Source organism: Micropterus dolomieu, linkage group LG22 (assembly GCF_021292245.1).
Source record: "Micropterus dolomieu isolate WLL.071019.BEF.003 ecotype Adirondacks linkage group LG22, ASM2129224v1, whole genome shotgun sequence".
In the NCBI taxonomy this organism is placed as follows: Eukaryota; Metazoa; Chordata; class Actinopteri; order Centrarchiformes; family Centrarchidae; genus Micropterus; species Micropterus dolomieu.
In genome coordinates this window covers 19,707,980-19,731,628 of record NC_060171.1, presented here as the reverse complement: position 1 = coordinate 19,731,628, position 23,649 = coordinate 19,707,980, and the positions used below count along the sequence as shown (strand labels likewise).

The 23,649-nt window shown below is 39.5% G+C and overlaps 1 protein-coding gene and 1 long non-coding RNA gene across 7 annotated transcripts in view; one reads left to right on the top strand and one right to left on the bottom strand.

Moving 5' to 3' along the window:
* Nucleotides 1–14,548, bottom strand: part of LOC123961238 — a 21,741-nt gene extending 7,193 nt beyond the window's left edge. The window contains exons 1-4 of the long non-coding RNA XR_006822690.1: nt 14,450–14,548; nt 13,765–13,868; nt 13,168–13,271; nt 11,610–11,711 (exon numbers count right to left, since the gene is read on the bottom strand). This is a non-coding gene — a long non-coding RNA (uncharacterized LOC123961238). The remainder of the gene's footprint in view (nt 1–11,609; nt 11,712–13,167; nt 13,272–13,764; nt 13,869–14,449) is intronic.
* The window catches only part of shank3a (SH3 and multiple ankyrin repeat domains 3a), a 113,788-nt gene that overhangs the window by 9,022 nt on the left and 81,117 nt on the right, over nt 1–23,649 (top strand). For 5 of the 6 annotated variants that reach the window (XR_006822688.1, XR_006822689.1, XM_046036419.1 and 2 more), the window contains exons 2-5: nt 6,908–7,016; nt 7,572–7,723; nt 10,020–10,187; nt 14,661–14,777. Coding sequence is in view for 4 of the 6 variants with exons in the window: in XM_046036419.1 (XP_045892375.1) it covers nt 6,908–7,016; nt 7,572–7,723; nt 10,020–10,187; nt 14,661–14,777 (546 nt within the window). In the remaining 2 variants the exon portion in view is untranslated. Of the gene's footprint in view, nt 1–6,905; nt 7,017–7,239; nt 7,358–7,571; nt 7,724–10,019; nt 10,188–14,660; nt 14,778–23,649 lie in introns of those variants that run through there. The other variant, XM_046036422.1, reaches the window with a different exon arrangement.

The window sequence follows — 23,649 nt, the reverse complement described above, 5'->3', positions numbered from 1 at the left end:
CTGACTTAAACCCAATTGAGCATCTCTGGAGAGACCTGAAAATGGCTGTCCACCAACGTTTACCATCCAACCTGACAGAACTGGAGAGGATCTGCAAGGAGGAATGGCAGAGGATACCCAAATCCAGATGTGAAAAACTTGTTGCATCTTTCCCAAAACGACTCATGGCTGTATTAGATCAAAAGGGTGCTTCTACTAAATACTGAGCAAAGGGTCTGAATACTTATGACCATGTGATATTTCAGTTTTTCTTTTTTAATAAATTTGCAAAAATTTCTACATTTCTGTTTTTTTCTGTCAAGATGGGGTGCTGAGTGTACATTACTGAGAAATAAAAAGAACTTTTTTGATTTTTGGAAAATGGCTGCAATGAAACAAAGAGTGAAAAATTTAAAGGGGTCTGAATACTTTCCGTACCCACTGTATGTACAGACTTTACTACATATTTATTTATTAACAGAGTGCTTGCAAGTAATTAAGTTAATCCAATTGACCAAAACAGTTTCAGCTGTTTTGCTCATCAGTGTCACTGTCACATTAGTGTCACGGCCGTTTTCCACATCACTGTCAGACTGGCTGAACCGAAGAGTCACCTGGCATCTGAAAAGGCATCACTACACCAATATGATAACTCAACGCTGACAGGGTATACCTGACGAGTTGAAAGCACAAAGTAGCCCCATGTGAATCAGTGGTTGTAGTCACAATAAGATCAGTAAGAAACAAGTTTGTTGCCAACTATCAGGGATTATTACCCTGTGCAGTGGCTACCTTTCCTACAAAATGCAGGAAGTCTGAACTCCTTCATATGGACTTTAAACACATGGGTGAATGTCACATGTAGGCACCGGCTATAAGCCTTGACTGGAATGTGGGAATATCTTTGACTGTAATATGCTTGTCTTCACGGTACAGAATGTGTAAGGCAGCTGGCACTGACAGCAGGACTCTGTGTTGACTGGGAAAAGCTTTAGTTCCATGCCAGCTTGAGGCCTCTGCTCTTTCCCAACTGTTTAGGCTGTGCTCATATCATCCTGATGTCTGTCTGTCCCCAGAGCATCCCCATGACCCAGAGCACTGGCTCACCGTGTTTATTGCCTAAGCAGTTGTGACGCTTTAGAGCATGTGTATATTTTACGGGCCAGCTCAAATTAGGCCAGTATATGATCCTACTGAATAAGCATCATGTTGGTGAGCATTGTAATTACTACTCAGCCATGGCACAGCGTTCTGTAGGCCAGCTGTTGGGGACCAGGGGCTATGTAGCCATGTGGTAATTATTGGAAATATAGGGCTGTGAAAGTGTCTGACACACATACAGTACATGCGGTATGGATAACACATGAGCTATTGAGGTAAGTGGGTACACCTCTTTTTATGAAGTTTTGGCAAAAACGCCAAAGAAGAATAGCTGCAGAACATGGTGAAGAGGAAGGAAAGTCTGCAAGTGAGGCAAGGGGAGTTGTGTTGTCTGTGAAATTTCTGGCCTCCTACCCAGGCTTTTATCAGGTAATGGCAGATAATCCCCCCTTAGTGGTGGAGGAGACAAGAGCCTCCTCAGGGTGCTGAACTAAAAGAAGGAAACTTTATCCTCTTTGTCCTGCTAGCTGGAGTAGCTCTTCCACTCATTTTCTGCCTCTGATTGGTGATCCTTTACAAGGTGCTGCATAGTATTCAGGACACATATCCAAATATGCTAATATTCAAACAAAGTCTAATGGGGAGGACAGAATCCTAAATTAGTCAGGGGTGTGAAGTCCTCCAGGTGTAATTCTGATGACAATACCCTGTAATTCTAAGAGTAACAAGGCTGCCCCCCAATAACAAGAGGTTCCCAAAAACCTGTCTAGGGGGTGTCTCACGGTTTCCTGAATAACTGTCAAGTCAAGATTAATATTAGCAGTTGGAGTGTCATTAATACATTACATTCAAAATTTCAGATCACTTTCATTAATAATCTGTGTTTTGCATATTTATTTTGTCATTTGTAATCATATGGAGAGCAGGCTAGGACACTCCATGCTCAGCATCAAACTGAATCTGCTGGCTATTTTCTTGGTTTAACATGTTGGTAAATTGCCATAGATTCTAGATGTTGATTATTGCTGCTGTTTCTCGCTCTGCTGCACTGAGATGAAACACTGTCTTTCATTTCTCCCTTGCTCTCTCTCTTGTCCTCTCATCTTTTCTTTGTTTGTCTTCCCTCTCTTTTTTCTTGATCCAGCACAGCAGTTACCCCGTCCTCATGACAGTATTGTGGATGCTACTTAGACCAACAGTCAAACTTGCAGTCAAAGTTTAGGGTCACATGACATTATTTTTTGCAGGTAATGGGAGTATATAATAAACCTGACAAGCTTGGTCATGAGCTTGTGCACATTGCAACAGTTTCGCTACATCATCCATTTGCCTGTGCAACCATGCCATTTGTTTGTTCCTTTAGTAATATTTCCGTTAAAATATAGTACTGCCACTGTCACCAGACCAAACTCTTTTGGAATCAAGTGTGGGATCTGAGAAGCAGTCGGGGGGAGACACATTAAGGGTGCTTTCACACCTGCCTCATTTAGTTCAGTTGATTCACACTAGAGTTCGTTTTGGCAGGTGTGAATGCAGCAATCGCACTCCGGTGCGCACCAAAAGCAGACCAAACAAGTGTACCAAGACCTCCTTGAAGAGGTGCGTTCAGCGTTCAGCAATCTTATAATTGATCTGTATAAGCCGCTATGTTTATGAAAATCATTTTATAAGGTATGGCCTACTTGTCAGCGCGGGTATTTCCCTGATTAATAGGTTAAAATCTGTTAAAAAAAAAGAGGGCAAGTAGTATTCCGTTTACCTTGTCAGTTCATTAAGTCCATAAAAAATGTGTCACAGCGATACCACAGTATACTATAGGCGAATAAGCCCCGAATTATTACTGTACATGTCCTGTTTTTACGTTATTATTCATAACAGGCTATGCGCTCGATCTGCGGTCTAACATAACTAATCATGCTTTTAATAAATGATTACTTCGTGAGCTCTTTGCGATACAGATCAGAAGCATTAAAGTGCTGCACAAACTTCTGTCAGTCACCGGAGTTTGATTTCCCCACGTGGGTCCTAATGATGCAGGATGACAATCGCCAAAGCTGTCCAATCAACAAGTTACCTGTACGTCTGTGTAATGTCATGGTTACTTCTCTGGTTTGTAAAACTGTGTGTGTGAACATGAACCGGACCAGAACTAAAATGCAACAGTGTATAATTTTTTTCACTTGGTCCGGACCAAATGAACAGGTGTGAAAGCACCCTAAGACTGAGAATTTAAAGCCACATGGTGTGAGCACTGTTTGGAAGTGACGAGTATTAGCTGTCTGAGAGTTTCCTGCTACATTGGTAATCATTATTGAATGGCTACTGAGAAGAGATGGGAGTTGTTGGCTCCGTCATCAGCTAAAATTATTATGGAATGACTATGAACAAATCTTTCCTTCTAAAGGCAAACGGTGTGTGCTGCTGTTTCATTACTCTGTACAGCAGTCCTGTTTGTCAGGATGTGAGACTGAGGGGCTTTTTCTGTCTGTGATGTATTACAGATGTAGCTTTTTGAAGACTGTAGATCTCTTTTGTACTTTCTTTTATCCAAACCGAATTTCTCCAAGAGTGCCCTTCAGCACTTTGGTGGTATGATAATACAGAGTTTCTTGCTTTTTCCTCACTGTGTAAGCATGCACAGTTATCTAGCTACATACCTACTTGTGTATGTGTGTGTAAGTGTTGGGCACCACAGTATACCAAATCTGTCATTTTTATGTCTTGTTTCTTCTGGTTCTGTCTCTTTGCTAGGGTTGTTCTTCCTCCCTGCAGAGGACAGTGGTTGCTGTGGTATAGATCTCATAGTGACATAAGGCACATTTGTGTGTGCTTGTGTATGTGGTGGCAGTGAACTCACATGTTATCTATGGAGGGTATAACAATAGATGACCATACATGGAAACTGCAGAGCTGTGGTGAGGCATAGCCTAGTCTGATGTTGAAGAGGTTATAAAGGGGGTATTATTATTATTAAACGATTAACAAAAAAAAAAGAAGAAAGAAGAGGTTATAAAGTATTGCCCTTTTAGCACCCGAGCTACAACCGCAAACTGCCAAGTTTAAGGCTGCTGATAAAAAAAAATGGATTTTTACTTCACAACATTAGGGCATGAATTGTCCATTCAGGGACTTTCCCTAAGCAATTACCGTGCTTTTATCCAGAAATAGTTACCTTCAGTATAGCTTCTCCAGTTCACATACACATCCTCTCCCTCAACAACCAGCTCAATCACAGCTCCCCAGCCATCTCCTATTCCTGTGATTGATTGGCATTTCTATGTTAGTGGGTTATAACATCCTACAGCAGTTTATTCACTGGTTTCAGACAAGCTGATGTCATGCTGTCACAAAGATGGACTGACTGCCAGAGAAGCCTACATGCATGCACCACTTAGCCCCATCCACCTTGTACAGCCTGCATAGTGTATCAAGTCTTCTACTGCCGTGTGCAAGATGTGGCTCCTAATTAACCAAGTTTTATTCACATTAATTACGTGAATAAAACTTGGCAAATTAATGAATGCAATGCAAACAGACTGTAGTTTTACAAATTTTCCCTACTCCTTTTAAATTTTTCCACATGGATGAAAACACATTTGATAATAATAAATGCTAAAGATAGACCTATCCACTGTTAGGCGGTTGCTACTAAAAGTAATCAGGGCACCGATATGAAATAAATATATAAATGATGAAAATAAATGAAGTCTTTTTCACTATATTTTGCTCAAACTAGGAACATGACACAGACTTTTTTGAGTCAGGAAGTCAGGAAGAAAGGGAATTGCATATCTAAAAGGAAAAGACATGCAGAGATTAAAGTTTAGATGTTTCTTTTTTGATCTTGTCAAGTATAAAATTGGGGCCATTTTGGAAATGCTTTTGAGCTTGAAATATAAACTGTAAAACTGTCTTACTGGGTTTAGAATTTAAGTAAAATGAGGTAATTTTTTAGTCTTGCAAAAATAACAACGAGTAGATATTGTGTTTATTCACTCCACCAGTCCTGCACAGAGCTTTAACTTCCAAATCTGATGTGTGACAGACTGTCACCCTTTACAGTTTTATTGTTGTATGTGTTTTTGCACGTGTGCATTTAAGTGTCTGAGTTACAGAGATACAGAGATACAAAGATAGCGAGAGGGAGAAAATAGAAGAAGAAAAAGAGTTTATTAAGACCTTCACCAAAGCAGATAAAACAAAGCCTTGTTATCAGTCCCTTTGTTCAACAGCCGATAAAACACACTTCAGATCCAGCTGATCACTGGCAAATCACCCCTGAGCCTTTTCAAGGCATTATGCAGGGCAAACACGCGTGCATGCACACACACACTCAATGCTCTTCCCACTCATGTGTACATTGGCTGCCAGAGCTGTCTTTGTATCCCATCACCATAACAACTGCCTCAGAACAGCTACAAAAAAAGGAAAAAGCCAAAGTGAATTTCTCTCACTCCGTTTGACTTGGAGATGGTGAGAGTAGCGGTCGGCAGCTCCTCGCAGCATGTCAGTGTGGTGTGTGTGACCAAGATGCAGGCTTGTAGAGGCAAGCGGGCTGCAGATGACTTGGTGTGAATAGAGAGGGGCTGTGTGATGTGAGATTCGGAAGGTGTTGTAGAGCGTGACTTTTCAGAACTAGGGATATACAGCATATGATGCCGCACATGGTGAGTGTCAAAACGGCTGCTGCGTTCTGTTCTCATTCTTTAATGTGAGTGTGCATGTTTGTATGTGTGTCTTTAAGTTTGTTATGTTAAAGTAAATGCTTTGTGCTAAGTAATTAAGCTGTGTAAAATGCAATGTCTATATATATATATGTGTGTGTGTGTGTGTGTGTGTCTGGAGGCTTTGCACATGTGGATGTTATGTAATGACTGAGGCTGAGAAACCTTGAGAGAATGCAATAGTAATGAAAGTTCTCTGAAGCTCATTTGGGATGCTGCAGATATTGTGTAATTTTACGTCCTCAAGAGACATATTAGCTTGTCATCCATGTTTTCATTGTTTAATATTAAAAGTATAGCTTAGTAAATTAGTTTTACTTTATTCTTTTTTTTTTTGTCTTTTGTAAGTACAATACATAGTCATTAGATACATTCTGGGTGATTATATTATAGCTCTGATAGTCCGAGATAGATTGTTGTCCTGATTCTTCAGGCTATAGTAATCTAATATGAAATGATGCTGCTGGTACCTTGCTCATAGATTCATTTTTCATTATATACTCTGCAGGCTTACACCCATCAGCAGAGGTGATGAATATTTTTAATCATAAGTCACAGAGGAAATTAAGTGTATTTGTGTGTGTGTTGTGTGTATGTGTGTGTGTGTGTGTGTGTGTACAGCATATGTGCATTGCAATTAGGGTGGGTAGGATCTGGATGTCGATTTATGCACGTTTGTGCTTGTTTTATTAAAATGGTTTTAAACATCTATGTTAGATGATGTGAAAGTACTCTTATCAGGCAGTGTACAATATCACCATTACATTTGAAATCAAAATGTGAAGTTAGCCTCAAGATCTCATTGTCTTGGCACTAATCTCCAAAGGAAAGGTCTTTATTTCAGTGTTACTTTACAACCCTTTTCCTGTCTTTTTTGGTCCAACCTATTATAGCTTATGTATCTGCTGCACATGGTCCATTTGCTTTTCATGACTGAACAGAAATAAAACCTTCAGAATCGGAAAGAGAGAGCAGTGACTTTAGCTTTCATCTCTCAGCTGCATTATTAAACATCCCTATCCACATGAGTCTGACATCACCCAATCACAGCTGTCTCTTCCTCTGCCTTCCCCTCTTCCCATTTCCTTGTCTCCCTCCATTAGGCTAACCTGAAGAAGTTTATGGAGTACATGCAGCAGAGGAACATTGAAAAAGTCTCAAGGTTCCTGGAGAAAGGCCTGGACCCCAACTTCCATGATCCAGACACAGGAGGTACGGACGCCTGTGCTTAGAAATATCCCATCCCTACGATGCTCTAGTTAATTAACAGGGTTTTTTTCCAACCTTGATTTGCCTTTTCTCTTGTGCTTTCTCTCTGCCTGTCTTCACCACAAAATGACCATGTATGGATTTTCTGCAATAAGCCTTCTGCATGCTGGGCAAAGCTGGATTACTCTTTGCTAAGCTCCTCTCGTTTATGCAAATGTTTGTCCAGCCATAAAGGAGATTTCCCTGTTGGGTGACGTTTAGTCCGACAGTGGAGCTGTGAGGCGAAGGGAACATGAGAATAGGTTGGTTTGGCATCAACAGGAAGCAGCCACTTAGGCAGACTGGTGGGTGACAATCACGACAGCCAAGGCAGTATCCAAATGCAGAGTCAGTGAAAGTGTAGCCACAGCTTTAATAACTGTAGTGGACAATTTTGTCATCAAATAGTGACAGCTTCAGTTGTTAGATGTTCATTTTCTTAGAAGAATGCACAATAATGTCAGTGGAAATCTGGAAAAATTTTGATATTCTTTGTTTGGTCATCCTTGGATTTTACAGAATGTCCTCTAACACTGGCAGCACAGCTGGAGGGATGTGCAGAGCTCATCAAGGTGCTGAAGAGTGGAGGGGCGCATCTGGACTTCAGAACAAAAGATGGCATTACTGCCCTACACAAGGCCGTGCGCAGCAAGAACCATACAGCGCTTATAGTGAGAATATCTCTCACACACACACACACACACACAATCACTGCAGAAAGCTGACTTATCACTTTTTTTTCTTTTGCTACACCAATTGCCTGCTTGCAAACTTTTCCTCTGAGAAAGGAGAGTTTACAGGCAGGCATTATCTGGCAGAGCTATTGAGTACAGAGGGTGCTTGAGCAATTACTAAATAGGTGAGGCTTAACGTGCTCTCTTTGAATGGGCTGGCATATTCATTGAATAGCCTTGCATGTGTCTAGTTTGAGTAGGCTTGTAACCTAAATGAAAGGTTTGCATGAGTCATGTAATTCATTTCCTGTTGAGCCAGAACTATTGAAATTGGAATTGGTTATTTCCGCTCAATCATTGTCATTTATTTAATGTCACTGGACTGCTTTTGGGTATCATAAGTCTATGAAAGGTCATACTCTAGCTAACCTATTTTATAAAATCTATAATTGTGTATGTACAAATATTTTATGCAAGTTTTGTTATTTTTGCTGTTTACCAAAGTAACTGCAAGTTACAGTTAAATAATGAATATGGGGTTAAAGTGCAGTCTCTCAGCTTTAATTTGAGGATATTCACATCCACATTGGAGAAAGGGTTTAGGAATTACAGATCTTTAATAAGAAGCCCCCTCTTTTTCAAGGGACCAAAAATAATTGGACACAATCCTCAAAAGCTGTTTCATGGACAGGTATGGGCTATTCCTTCATTATTTCTTCATCAATTAAGCTGGTAAAAGGTCTAGAGTTAATTCCAAGTGTAGCATTCACATTTGGAAGCGGTTACTGCGAACCTCCAGCATGTGGTCAAAGGAGCTCTCAATGCAAGTGAAACAGGCCATCCTAGGCTGCAAAAAATAAAAACTCGATCAGAGAGATCGCAGGAACATTAGGAGTGGCCAAATCATCAGTTTGGTACATTCTGAGAAAAAAAGAATGCACTGGTGAGATTGGCAACACCAAAAGACCTTGACGTCCACGGAAGACAACAGTGGTGGATGATCGTAAGATAAACCCCTTCACAACATCCAGCCAACTGAAGAACACTCTCCAGAAGGTAGGCATATCCATATCTAAGTCTAACATAAAGACAACAAAATAGCAGATACAGAGGCTTCATCACAAGGTGCTAATCATTCATAAACCTCAAGAATAGAAAGGCCCGATTAGACTTTGCCAAAAAACATCTAAAAAACCCAGCTCAGTTCTGGAATAGCATTCTTTGGACAGATCAAACTAAGATCAACCTGTACCAGAATGATGGGGGGAAAAAGTATGGAGAAGGCTTAGAACAGCTAATGATCCAAAGCATAACACATCATCTGTAAAACATGGTGGAGGCAATGTGATGGCATGGGCATGCATGGCTTCCAATGGCACTGGGTCACTAGTGTCTATTGATGATGTGACAGAAGACAGGGGGTGGTGATGGCGCAATGGATAAGACTATGCCTTTCAATCCCCCACTGTGACCCATCTACCAATGTGTCCCTGAGCAAGACACTTAACCCCTAGTTGCTCCAGAGGCTTGCGACCTCTGACGTATACAGCAATTGTAAGTCGCTTTGGATAAAAGCGTCAGCTAAATGAATAAATGTAAATGTATTCTGAAGTGTATAGGAATATATTGTCTGCTCAGAGTAAGCCAAATTCAGCGAAGTTGATTGGACGACGCTTCACTTACTACAGATGGACAATGATCCAAAACATACTGCGAAAGCAACCCAGGAGTTTATTAAGGCAAAAAAGTGGAATATTCTGCAATGGCTGAGTCAGTCATTTGTTCTGAACTTGATCGAGCATGCATTTCATTTGCTGAAGACAAAACGTAAGGCAGAAATACCCTCGAACGTACAACAACTAAAGACTGCAGTAAAGGCCTGGCAAAGCATCACAAAGGAGGAAACCCAGCGTTTGATAATTTCCATGGGTTTCAGACTCCAAGCAGTCAAAGTATTAAAAATGAACATTTTATTTATGATTTGTTAATTTGCCCCTAAAGAAAGGAACTGTGTATAAAAATGGTTGCAATTCCTAAACGTTTCATTTGATATTTTTGTTAAACCCCTCAAATTATTGCTGAAAGTCTGCACTTCAATTTCATCTCGGTTGTTTATTTTCAAATCCATTTTGGTGGCGTACGGAGCCAAAATTATATATATAATGTGTGTATGTGTGTGTGTATATGTATGTATGTGTGTATATATATATATATATATATATATAAATAAACAAGTGAGACCGGGGACTGTATGAAGCATTATTATCCCCTAATCTTCTTCTTTTCCCACTAGACGCTGTTAGACTTGGGGGCATCGCCTGACTATAAAGACAGTAGGGGGTTGACTCCTCTCTACCACAGCTCGATGGTAGGAGGAGACCCCTACTGCTGCGAGCTGCTGCTGCATGATCATGCACAGGTCGGCTGTGTGGATGAGAATGGCTGGCAGGAGATACACCAGGTAATACACACTGACACACATACAGACAGAGAACACTGATAGGTACACATGCAGGTGCAGTGTGAAATTTTACAATTCAAAGGTCTTGACTAGTTTTCAGAGGTTCATTGAATTGACTTTTGTGTATTTCTCAGTCCTGCTACCCTGTACGCAGGATAAGCGGTTGACGATGGATGGATGAATGGTGTTTCTCAGTCTGAGAATTTCTTTTGTGGCGGGGTTTTTTCCAGTCTAAAATATTGGACATTCACCATTTTGGCAGACTTCTCAATCAATTTCCACTGCATTTCCAAGCAGAAGAAATAAATACAAATACTTGAAAAACTTTTTTTTCTGCATATGTATGTGGGTTGGCTGCTCAAATCAATTTTGTATTTGGAAAAACACTGCTGGCGTGGCATACTTCATTGTGTGAATCAGAGCTCTGTACACTGTACTAATAGCTCCCAGCATTTTTAATTTAGCAACGAGTTTCAATCTAAGGCATTATCACAAAATCGTAGTCGTACAGACACATCCGTGGGCTGAACAGCAATGATGTGCATACAGCTTCATCTGTGTTGGCTGGCTCCCCTTTATTCTTCTTTACTAGTCCTGTAACGTTACCCTTAACACTCGCAGTTGCCGAGTTGCGGCGTCACCCGCCTATCTTGAGGGCCCACACCACAACACATTACCTCAATATAGCGTGTTTGTATCAGTTTAGTAGAAAGAGGAACATCTGTATTTTTGACGGTATCGAAAGTCAGGATTTCTAAATACCTTAGTGTACCATAATACCTTGATACTGCCCAAGCCAAGTGACCACCCACACCTATACATGTACACACACACACATTTTGAATGCTCATTTACTCAAAAATATGCAGTACACCAGGAAAAACTCTAACTACCACTGTCACTACCTATATATACTATAGACGCTTTCATCAGACGTGTTGCCAACGTGACGCGCCTGGCCCAAAGTTAACTTCCTTTCTTTTTGTTTATTACTGAGTTTGTGTTTACTGGCTAATATGGTGAGGGATATCCAGTAGTGTTTCCTATACATTCATTTGTTTGTGGCGGCCCACCACATTATCAGCACTGACCGCCACATATTTGATTTCCGTTTTTTTTTTCACTATTTAAGATGGGAAAACTTATTTGATTGCAGAGCTGCACGCAGCTCATATTCGCTCAGCACCTCCTCTCACTCGCTCCCTCTCTCTCTCTCTCTCCTGCAAACAGTTGTTGTTACTTATTTGTTATGGATTGCGTGCAGAAGTCTGCCGGAAGTTAAGTTTGGGCCAGAGTAATGCACATGCGCAGTACCGTTTGTTTATCTTGTTACCGTTGAAAGCGTCTATATGTGTTTCTATACTGAGTTAGAGGCATCCAGAAATTAGGTGTTACTGGGACTGGGACTACATTGATACTCACAGTTACTCATTCTGCTGTTGCTGCAGCTGTATCTAAGCCAATGCCTGCCAGTCCAAATAGTGGTGTCTGTCTCTGTCAAGGTTAGAAATAGGTCCTTGACTTCTGAAGAGAAAACACAGCATATCGTGTACATTTTATACACATACTGTCTCAAGCCATACCCTACTCTGTGATTTTTAGCTTATATATGAGAAAGATACTAGAGGTCTAAAGGTCCTTGTACTGTAAATGGAACCAAACAGACAGCTGTGGGATTCATCACCTCTGTTGCTGATACTGAATATGAATAAGTGCAGAGTAAATGTTGAATGGCATACCGTAAAACTTTTAATTAACAATTAATAGCCGAGTCCCAAATTGCCGCCTACCAAGTTTGCTGGACTGGTGTGAAAACACATTTAGACAAATAAACGCAGGTCTCCAGTAAACGCTTGATCTGGTTTTTATATAAGTTCTTTGGATGTATAAAAACTCTTTTACCCCACCGGGTTGCCAGCTTAATCTGTTTCTGAGGTGCTTAGATCGTTAATACAAATATTAATGTTAAAACTTATGATCAATATGTCAGTATGGACATGTTACACATCGTTATATCAGTTAGCTTCACCACAATTCAATCGTTCAGTTCATGTAATGGAAACAACAAGCCCCAAAGTCAAATTCTCATAGATTTACCGGTGTAACGGGCATAGTAGGCTACAAGAGACGAAAAAATTAAGTGCCGACTCCTGTTACCTTTGAAGCGCTCGTCAAGTCCGAATCTGTTCCTTGATTATTATTCCTTTTCTCTGTAAGGGTCCACCGATCAAAAGAATCAAAACAGCTTTTCCTAAAAATTTATCGAAGTTGTGAATATTATCATGTGAAGTCCATTGCTCTCTGTGTGCTAAGTTCTGCCACACTTTTCTCATCCTGCACCATGTTGTTGTTTTTGTTATGTTGCTTCCTACAAAATAAAAAAGTTGTCTGTCGGAGCTAGATCAAATGAATGACGTGTATATTATTTGATCATTTTTAATTTTTAACAGTAATATTCTCCATCCATCTATCCTAGTAATATTCTGTTTGAAATAAATAAACTTTCATAGTAGCCTATTTCAGTTTTGTGCAAGAGGAATTAATGGTCTGTCCCATATGGAAGCCTATCCCAAATATAGACAGGGTCAATTCAGTGATTTTAGCAAATAAAAGCCCGGGCTATTAATCAAAGTTTTATGGTATATACTATTTTATCTGTTGTCACTGTAAATATAATAACTAATTTGAAGTGAGTAACAGAAGAAATAAAATTGCAAAAAGAGGCACCATGTTGGTCAATGTTGTGTCCCGCACCAACCTTTCATTACTGACATGTTCCCACTTCCCCCTTCATCTGTTTATTCTTTCTTTCATAGTTCACAAGTAATTTTTTTTCCTGGGATAAGTTTGAACTGAACTTTGTAGTCCCGGATAAAACAGAAAATAAACAAAAGACAATGGGCCTTATGAAAGAACCAGCTGCACACACAGATACGACCAATTTAAGAGAATTTGTGGCGTTCATCAATTTTTATCATACCTTGAATTTTGTCTAAAGTATGAAGTTAATTCACGAGTGGTCCAGACCTGTTGTACGAGTCATGAAAGGATGCATGATCTCATGAACAGGTGGTGTTCGTCAGTCTGAAACAAGCAAGTTATGAGAAATTTGTGCAGGTAAGAGAGTTTCGTAAATCTAACTTGGAGCAGACAAATTTATGAAATACGAAAATGTTCTTGCAAGAGGTCCACTGATTTCTGGTGTCTTGTCTGTGAGTTTGTGTGCCTTAGCACAGTGGTGCACCTCCATCACACACCATATCTGTCCTCCATTCTGCTTTCCCTAAAGCAAGTGTGTTCAGGTGCTACAGTGGTGAGCAATGAAGACATACACTGAAGGAGAGATAACTTGGGGGGGGGGGGTTTATGTATGCTTTCAGTGTGCAGATACAATAAGGAGTTTAAATGGAAGGAGTGTTACTTCAACGCTGAATCAGATTGTTTATTTGTTTATAAATTCAAGATGCTGTACAGTAAATCCAATTATTCTAATCAAAATAATTCTTCAGCCCTACTTTTTTCTGTGTCATTTCCAGCATTGGTTTTCTAGTGGTATCTATTGTGTACAAAAGGATACACTACTGATGGTCTTATCACCAACAGCAATCCCAGCATTGTTTGTCTGCTGTCTCACTGCCCTCACACATAACACAGCAATTCCTGGAGAGAGTTTGTGTGCTCCTTTGTCGGCGGAGTAGGAGGGGGTAAAAAAGAGAGAAAATAGGGGTTAGATAAAAAGTTTATTGCTCCCAGTTATGCGAAACAATGAAGTTGAAAAAAGGCATCGTTCATGTCTGAAACATTCTAAGTGCCAGATCTACATTTAACCTCAGGTGATACAAATAATGTTTTCTTTTCCTTTTAGAGACTAACACCTTGAATCAGTTGAATTAGCTTGAGGAAAAACACCAGAAAAAGATTCAATAGTTTTTAACCTTTCTGAAGTTCACATGTTTTAGTTTTTGTTCCATTTGCTACAAATCTGCAGATCACCTACACATGCAGATTTGGGATGCCTTTTGTTTTAGGGAATATTATTCCATAATAATCACTGCTCCAATTGTATTGTGTGGCAAAGGAAAGAGGTTGGTTACATCAACAAACAATAAACTGCCTGATTTCAACCTAATAGGTAGAGCCAGAGGGGGGCTGCTGCCAAACTCTCGATTGTTTATGTAGCATCAATTTTCACCCTTCATTGTGATTGGTCAGCTCACAAAAACACAATATATTGTTGACTCATTTGGCCAAGTTGCACATACCCATTACATCCCTGGTTGAAATCCAGCATGGGACCTTAGTCACACTTTTACACTCCTCATTTCTTGTTCCTCGTCAATACAACAAATATGACATATAAAATATAAAATATTCTGTCCTGCTCATGGACATTCTATTCTCTGGGACGCTGTGATTGTTCTGTTTTGTTTTTGTATGTAAACAAGAGTTCATTTTGTAAATGTGTTCTTTCAGGCATGCCGCTATGGCCACGTGCAACACCTGGAACACCTGCTGTTCTATGGAGCTGATATGAGTGCCCAGAATGCATCTGGAAACACCGCCCTGCATGTGTGTGCTCTCTACAACCAGGTATTATTAAAAAATATACTATAGCTTGTGTGCTTGGGGAGTGAAGGTGGTCAGTCTTCTGTGGAATTACATTTCATATTGGCACATTACACAATTTACATTCAATGCTAGTGTTCAGTGGCAATGCAGGAGGAAGTCTCATGTTCACATAGCAGGGCAACAAGAGCTAAGGGAGTTAAATTGCCATGTGACACGTTTATCTTGGATACCAGTGGCTGGGACTCATGTTCCATCTGAGAGTCTGTTGGCTTTCTTAAATGATTAACCATGATCACAATCTTTCCCAAACCTTAAGTGGTTTTAGTTGCCTAAACTTAACCACACCATATTTGTATATACAATTTGTATGAAGAATGATGTAAAAGTGCTTGCAGTGAAGTTGTTTATCCAGTAACAATATCCTTGTTTGCGAGTGGGTTGGCATGTCTGCATTTTTGTGTGAGTATTATCAGTCAGATTTTTTCTTTTTGCATTCACACCATGCTTCACCTCTTTGTATATGTGTATGCAGGGACATGCACATTTGTGTGTACTTGAGTGGAAGCAGAGGTATCCTTTACCTGGTCATTATCTCCACTGTATTTGTTGCACGTTGTGATAATGGACTGAAAGGGGAGATTGAAGAGAAGTGGTCCAAGTGGGAGTGTGGAACCAAAATGACCGAAGCTCAGGGATATTTCTGTCATGTGGGTTGCAATCACTGCAATTTGGATGAAAGGAACAAACAGGTTTTTGTTATGGTTTATTATTTGTGACGCTTTATATTTAAAATGTGACAGCTGATAGCTTATAGACTATCAGAGCAGAAAGGGCCTGTGTGCAGTTATAGGGCAATTATTGAGCTGTCCTACATAAGGACCCATGATCAGCTTTGATTCCTGAGGTCTATAATACATTTCTATTTGCACGACACATATTAAAGGATAAGGCTGGCATTGTTTCATATTTTTCTTTTTGTCAACAAATCCCTTGAAATGACAAAAAACAATTCATTAGTCTGCTCATATTTTCCAACTTCTCTACCCTGTCTGTGGCTCTCAGCCCCAAGCCTATTTCACTCATTCACTCATTTCAATCTTAGAAGAAATATACTGTTTTATCTTTAAATGTTACTCAAATGGGAGTAAATTCAGCTGTGGAGTAACAACAGTTTTTAGAGAGAACAATAAATGTCTGAGGCACGGAGGACTATGCTTTATCAGGCTTTGGATACACAAGCAATACGTGTTAATTTTGGACTTGTTATAAGATTTGTTGGCAGTAAGACTAGATAGTAAGAGTATATAGAACACTTTCATTGTCATCCTTTAAGTAATTTTCTCTAATTTCAACCCAAATCATTACCAACCTTTACAGTCCCCAAATAAGGACATTTTCTCTGCCTGAGATGATGGTTGGAATGGTGATATTTGTATCACACTCAATGTGATTGGACTGGAAAGCTTAAATGGTGGTAGTGGTTTATAAAATAATAATATTCTTTTAGTGTCTTATGAGGTTGTGATAACAATGAAAGAAACACATGGAGTGCATATTTTAAAATATGACTGAATGTGTTCTATATCAGGGGAGGTACAGGAGGACACTGGGGGATAAAGGCAGTGAAAACCAGCAAACTGGAAAGTGTGTTAGATACATTATGCCCATGTGTGCGTTGTCCTGTTTGGTTAGATGCTGCTTGGAGAGAAACATGTAACTGGGCGTTCTGGTAAAAGGCTTTCCTTCATTGGGAAATAGAGTAGTGCTCAGTTCATGAACATTAAATGAGCTCTCTCTCTCAGTTCAGTTGAGTGTGCTTTATTGGCATGAATGTTTCATTTATTAAACAGTGTTACCAAAGCAGTTTCAAAATCGAAATTTTAAATTTGAAGAAGACATAACAAGATTAATCCAATCAATACCGTTCAATTTAGCAGTTATAAATTACGTAAGCATCATATTGGTTTTGGATAAAGGTTGTTATTTAATTGATCAGTTTTGTTGAATTTAGAGCTTTCACAAATCAATCAATCACAAATCATTGTTTGGGGCTCATCTGTATGTCTCCCTGAGTTTTTACAGCTTACCAGGGCTCTGTTTCTAGGGTTGTTAGGAATTTTCATTTAAACACATTTATTTGGTTGTGGTCTGAGAGTGGCTGACAGTGAATGCGTTGAAAGTGGAGGGGTCCATGTTAGTGATTGCATAGTCCACTACACTACACCCAAGAGCAGAAGAATATGTAAATCTCACTAAAGAGTCTCCTCTGATCCTACTGTTAAGAAAAGCACGGACTTCAGGCTCGGCAGAGGTGTAGTAGCTCCCTACCACTGCTGTTTGTCACACTATCAAGGTTGTTTCTGTGAGTGATGATTGGTTTCTCTCTCTCTCTCTCTCTCTGTCTGTCTGTCTCTCTTTCTTTGTCTCTCTCTCTTGCATACAACCAGTGAAAAATGTGTGTTTGTGTGTTGTAATTGACCCTTCGCTAAGCCCCGCCCCACTTAGCTACTGTTGCTAAGTCCGACAAACTGAGAAATATTGTCAAATTTGTTGGAAAAAGCGTTGCGATCTCAGTTTTGCAATTGCATTATACATTTGAAGGTTGTATTCAGGCTGTCAAACTGACGTAAAAAAAATAAAATAAAAGCCTAATGTTACCAATCACACAGTATAAGTGAACCACCGCATCCCCCGACGATTGAGACAAAAGACAACGATATTAAGGATCAACACTGTTCCTGTACAGCTGGGTAGGCCTCTATTCATTATTACAATCATCACATCACAGCAGAACAGTAGGGCTTTATAACGTTACATTCAGTTGGAAGTTAGCTAGCGTTAGCTAACATTACATTAGGAACGATCCACAGCAGACATTTCTGGATTTATTTTAGGTTTTGGAAAAAGAATAAATCGTACTTCTCCTTTTAACCTCTCTGGGTAGCTGCTGTAACTACTACAAGTGCCCCAGGAACAGCGTTTGACCATATCTTGGAAAAATACAGCAGAAGAAAGCTAGAAAACAACTCCTTTTCATTAGACTGAATGGAGCGCAGCCATAAAAGTGCTGGACCTCAGTTAGAGGGAGTCCTATACTGCGCTGTGATTGGCCAGCTGTGTATTTGGGGCGTGGCTTAGCGAAGGGTCAATTGTAACCGTGTACTGCTAGGCTAATTCCAGTTATGAGAAATGACCTGCTTCAACTGGACTGGAACAACATGGTCTGCGTGTGTGCGCGCGGGCGCGTATGTTTGTGTGTCAGCATGGGTTTGGGAAGCACAGCATCAAAATTTAAAACAAGCTGTCATAACACATTACATGGTGGGAGGGCCAGGGCTTATGTGGGTGAGTGTGTGTTTTTGTGGTGCTAGAGGAGCTATAATCAAAGATAGAATGGGTGAATAGTTTAATTTACAGTCACTTGTACAACTTCTTGTGTGCTGCCACTAAAGGATGGTTTATCGGCCAGCGGAGGCCGAACACCATGTTTTACTGATTGATCCAAGAATCGGTGTCTCTTAGCAGGGTTCCGGCAAGCTCAGAACAGACCCGGCTTGGATAATTATGTACCATTACAGAAAGTAATGGGCCAGTACAATTGACTGGGAAACTAGTAGTCCAGTGGCAAAGATCAATATATCCATATTGAGAGCAAAAAGAGAGAGTGTCAGAAAGAGGGACGGATGAAGGTAGGAGAGGGTGGATGAATGACAAGATAACATTATCAACAACAGAATAAGTCTCATTCGTGGGGCCTGGCTGGCCATAAACATTTACTTATTGGGCTTTTAGCTTGGCAGATGTGATCAGCGGCAGTGAATGAAGGCATGGCAGGGGGATTTCACCTCGCAGACAGATCTATTGGAGGTGGTTGGATGAATGATTGAGAAAGGACACAGTAGGTAAGGCCAATTGGGGAGAACACTGATGAGTAAAATTAAAGAGATGTGGCGCAAGGCACACATACAACTGTCCAAACCAGTCTGACCAATGAAATCTGGGGAGAACTCTATAACAAGCTGTACAGAGGAAGTACCACTGTATTTCATGGTACAGTATTTGTATTATGCAGTTGTTGTGCACAGAAATGTATTTAAAGTGTTTCAGCCTTAAATCATGTATCTTATGTGCTTTGTCAGTCTCAATCAAATGTAAAAACAACCTCTACCTTCACTGCAGGATGTCGGATCTCTCCTTCAATTCTAATGAGAGAAAAATGCTCAACTGTATAAACATGGCTGTGAGAGCTACCATCTGTCACACTCTTTACACTTGACTGACCCGCGTTCTTACTGGAAAGCTTGACTTAGCTCCCGATGTATTCCTATGTAGCTAATGTAATCAAATCTACCATACCATAGTGAGGACTAGTGGAATAGTTTTCTTAATGAATTCCTATAGGAAGCCTTGGAGAGAAGAGCAAGACAGATGGCCAACACTGTAATTGGCCTCCGCGCGTGTGTTTTTGTGCATGTCTGTGTATACTATACTATGCGTCTGTGCAAAGGAGTATACAGTGTCTCTAAATGGCACAAATAAACAAATTCAGCTGTTGAGCTTCTCAAACCTACATTTGTTTGATTATTTAAAAAGGTAACCTATTTAACATCGACACCAGACACATCAAGGTTACTATGCATTTAAGTGGAAAGATTCATGGTTGGGTCATATCATTGGTCATTCATTGTGCAGTTTTGTCAGTGTTTTACCACATTAAAAAAATCAATAAATATCAAAAAGATAAACTTTGTGACATACTGCACTCATGGTTTCTGGTTGTCATAGTAACACAGTACACTTTCCCGCTGTGGAGTTTTTCAGGAGCTCAATGTAATATAAAATAATGTAATTATTGAGGGTTGGGTGGCCATGACCGTCACAAACATCCACCACTGAATGTCTCCATTGAAGTGCATATGGCATTTATCGCCGATTCTTTTTCTCCATAGTATGACATAACAACATGTGTAACATGTTTTTTTCACCTCACCTAACATGATCCATAGATTAAAGATGCTGTTATGAAACACTTAGAATGTGTGATAATGTATAATGTGTGATAAAATAGCAGGATAGACTTTGATACATGCAATTATAAAATGGCCTGCAAATAGACAGGGTTAGGGGAAATGATTGTGTAAGCTTTTGCGCTTCACTTGAGAGCATGTCTTTGTATCGTTATCAATAATTTCCTTTGTAACATGTCTCCAGCTACTCTTCCATATTCCTTTAACACTTCTATCCAACCTTAATGTATTCTCCACAAAACATTTATTCAAAGCTACCTCATTCACCACATTTCTCCTTACATTTCTGCTAAATAAACTAGTACAAATACATGTGCAGTTGTACATGCACTCTGTCTGAATAAAACAGGAGCTCATGCACAGTTAACTCAGATTTTGTTAAAATTACTTTGGAAGTGGTGCTCACTGTGACTCCTGACGCTGAAATTTGTGTGTCTGTGTGTGCATTGTAAATGCAATTGCATAATGTATGGGTGGTTAGCAATTAGCTAAGTTAACAGCCGTAGGCGTTTATCTATATATTTAGACCCTTAGTGGTTGTATAGACTATTAGCAGCAAGTCTAATCATGCATTATTCATAACACCTGCTCCATTTACAAATACCCCATGTCATCATCATCAAAGGATGGATGGATGGATGGATGGATGGATAGATGGATGGATGGATGGATAGATAGAAAATACAATTAACAAATAAACATTCATACAAACTACTATACTAGTAGGTACCATAAATAGAATATAAAATGGCATAAATAGAATAAAAAATAAAAAATGGTTTAGTCTCCAAATGAAGAGACTTTGTTGTCCGACCAGTAGTTTGTGCATAAACATGCACTTTTCTGTGTCCCGCCTGACACCATGGCCAGTGTACACCCTGTTCAGTTCAAGGCAGAGTCAGGCACAGCACCGACATAGTTACCATCTATGGGTTTTACAAGAGGGTTCTTCAGTGCGTCACTGTTAGCCTCATATAGTTGTCCATCTGGTATAATACAAGAGTGGTTTGTCAGACATACCCAGCTTGATGAGTAAAATCACATGAACGTTATTAACTGAACCACATTTTCAATTAATCTCTGTGTGCATGTCCCTTAATGTGTGACTTTGTGATGACATGAGTCACCAGAGTCATTGTGCTCATTGTAGAGCAAGGCTAGTCCTGTTAATTCTGCTCTCAGTGTTAAATTACATATCGACCCTCAGCCAGCCAGGACATGGACACATAATTATGTCTATCAATCCACAATTGGACTTTTTTTGTTGCCAGAGGCGCCCGTGTGCATTTACACACACAAACAAATATGGCAGTAGTCTGACACATGAGAGAGAAATGTGTGGTTGTGAACTAATGAGGATGTCAGTTTTGTGGGGGTTTTTTTTCATTTCAGCCTATGTTTTTCTAAACACATGTTGCTTTTAGATATAGTTTAGCTTATATTCATGCTCTACGTTGAATGCCTATTATGGTAACTATTATTTTACTACACTTGCATACTCTTATGCCAAGAGTATGTATCTTTGTAAGGACTATCCATCTCTCGATTTATTTCCCCTGTTCTCTCTTTGTATGGTGGTGTAAATTGAAGTTTGGAGACTAACGATGTAAATCAGCATGTATTTTTACCCATGTCATTTGTTTGTTACTTGAATACAAAGTACAAATCTTACCTTACAGTGGTTGTGGTGCCAGAGTTTGATACATGTTGGAGGCGAAGAGCTTCTTTCTGCAGCTGATACTGTGTGTATATTCTGTTGTCTCCTTTTTTACACGGCTGTCCAACAGCTGCTGTACAACTTCAGGGCTGCTGTGCTGTGGGTGGAATGTTTGCGGATTGGTATTACATGGTGTGAATGCATTGTTTTCACCAGTACCTCAAGGCCTATGTAACAGTTTGAATGGAATCATGTCTTTATGTAGACTCACATTTATAAGGTATAATACCCTTCCACCACTGGCGTTATCATAAGGACTGTGATTAGTAGTCACTGACTCAAGCAAAGTTTGAAAAGAAGCAAAAAATTTGTCATTAGTGAGGACATTAGTATGAATCAGTTGTTTGTATTAGTATACAAAAATAAATGTTTTGCTGCCAAGGTGGGAACTAAAACCATTTGTTGCCATGGCATGTATCTTCCCGTTACCTTCATAACACAAATCGACCGACTAATTGTTGCACCAGCCTCACGTTGCTTTAAAGTTGTATGAGAGTCAGAACTGTTGTAGCTTGAAATTGTGTGATCGGGGGTTTATTTTCAGCATGAGCATTTCTTTAGTTTTCTTAGGTACTTACTATGCTCTTGTATCTGCTCAAATTATTCTGTAAGTTTGCACAATGCATGCTTGATAATTAGGGGTGGGGAGAAAAATCGATACAGCAAAGTATCACAATATTTTACATAGCAAAATTATATAGATACACGGACACCAAGTATTGTGATCAGCAGCTGGTTCAGAGTTAATCAGGACCAGCTCATGAAGTAAGTGGTCAGTATGTTGATTCACCGATATTTATGCAGTAATCATTACCTGATGAGTCATTAATGTAGTCTTATCTCCTACTCAGTTCTCTGGTACATCATCATAATGTATTACTATATAGTTTTCCATTCTGAGCTATTCTGTATTGTACTATTTATTAACGATTAATTAATTATCAGGTTGTGCCTGATTTGTTCCTCAATCGTTCCTTAGTAACTACTCAGTTTTATGCACCGTATTGTAAAGTAGTAATCAACCAGTATGAGACCAATATTTCAGTGGCCAATGCAAATATTAAAGAGAGTAGGGCATCCTGCATCCGATAAATAATGCAGATATCAGGATGTTTTCTGTTGTTTTGTCTTGTTTTTTGCATTGATAAAATACAACAATTAATAATAATAATAATAGCAAATGAGACACAAAGTTGCTGAACTTAACTGAAAATGTATTGAACACCAATGTACCAATAGTCGAGTCCCAAATAGCTTCCCACCCCTTTCAATGGCCTGGTGTGGGTCCACATTTTGACAAATAAACGCAGGTCTCAATTAGACCCCTGGTCTGATTTTTATAGAAGTTCTCCGGATGTATAAAACCTCTTAAACCCCGCCGGGTCACCCGCTTTAGCTAGTTCTAAGCTGCTTAGTTCATGAATACAAATATAAATGTTTAAACTTCTAAGTATGGACTACTTAAATATGAACATGCTACACATCATTAGCACGGTTAGATTCTCCACAATTCAATTGTTGAGTTCATGTAACGTTAACAATGAGCCCCAAAGTCTAATTCACTCAGATTTACTGGCATGGTAAGCAAGAGATGAAAAAAAAGTGCAGACTCCCTACCTTTGAAGTCCAAATGTGTTCATTCCTGGATTATTAGTCTGTAAGGCTTCACTGATCAAAAGCTTTTTATAAAAATACATCCAAGTTGTAGATACTGTCTTGTTCTGTCATTTTTATCCAAGGAATATTCATACTGTTTGAAATAAAATTTCTTAGAAGCCTAATTCTGTTTTGTGCGAAAGGAATTAAAGGCTTGTCTCATATGGACTACTGTCCCAAATATAGGCATGGTCAATTCAGTGATTTTTCAGATAAAAGCCTGGCTATTAATCAAAGTTTTTTGGTATGTATGAATAATTACATTATTCATAGTTTTCAGTCACGTGACATGCGCAGTGACCTGGAGGGCAAAACAACGGACCAACATAGCAGCTCACACCACGACTCGCCATAGAGATGCTGCAATAGCAGTCAGATTTTATTTGGATCACCTTTCAATTTAAAAAAAAGAAAGATATGAACACAAACTGCAAGTGTTGGGCATAACTAATCCATATAACATTACAGCATCTGCCACCGTTAAAAACCGCCA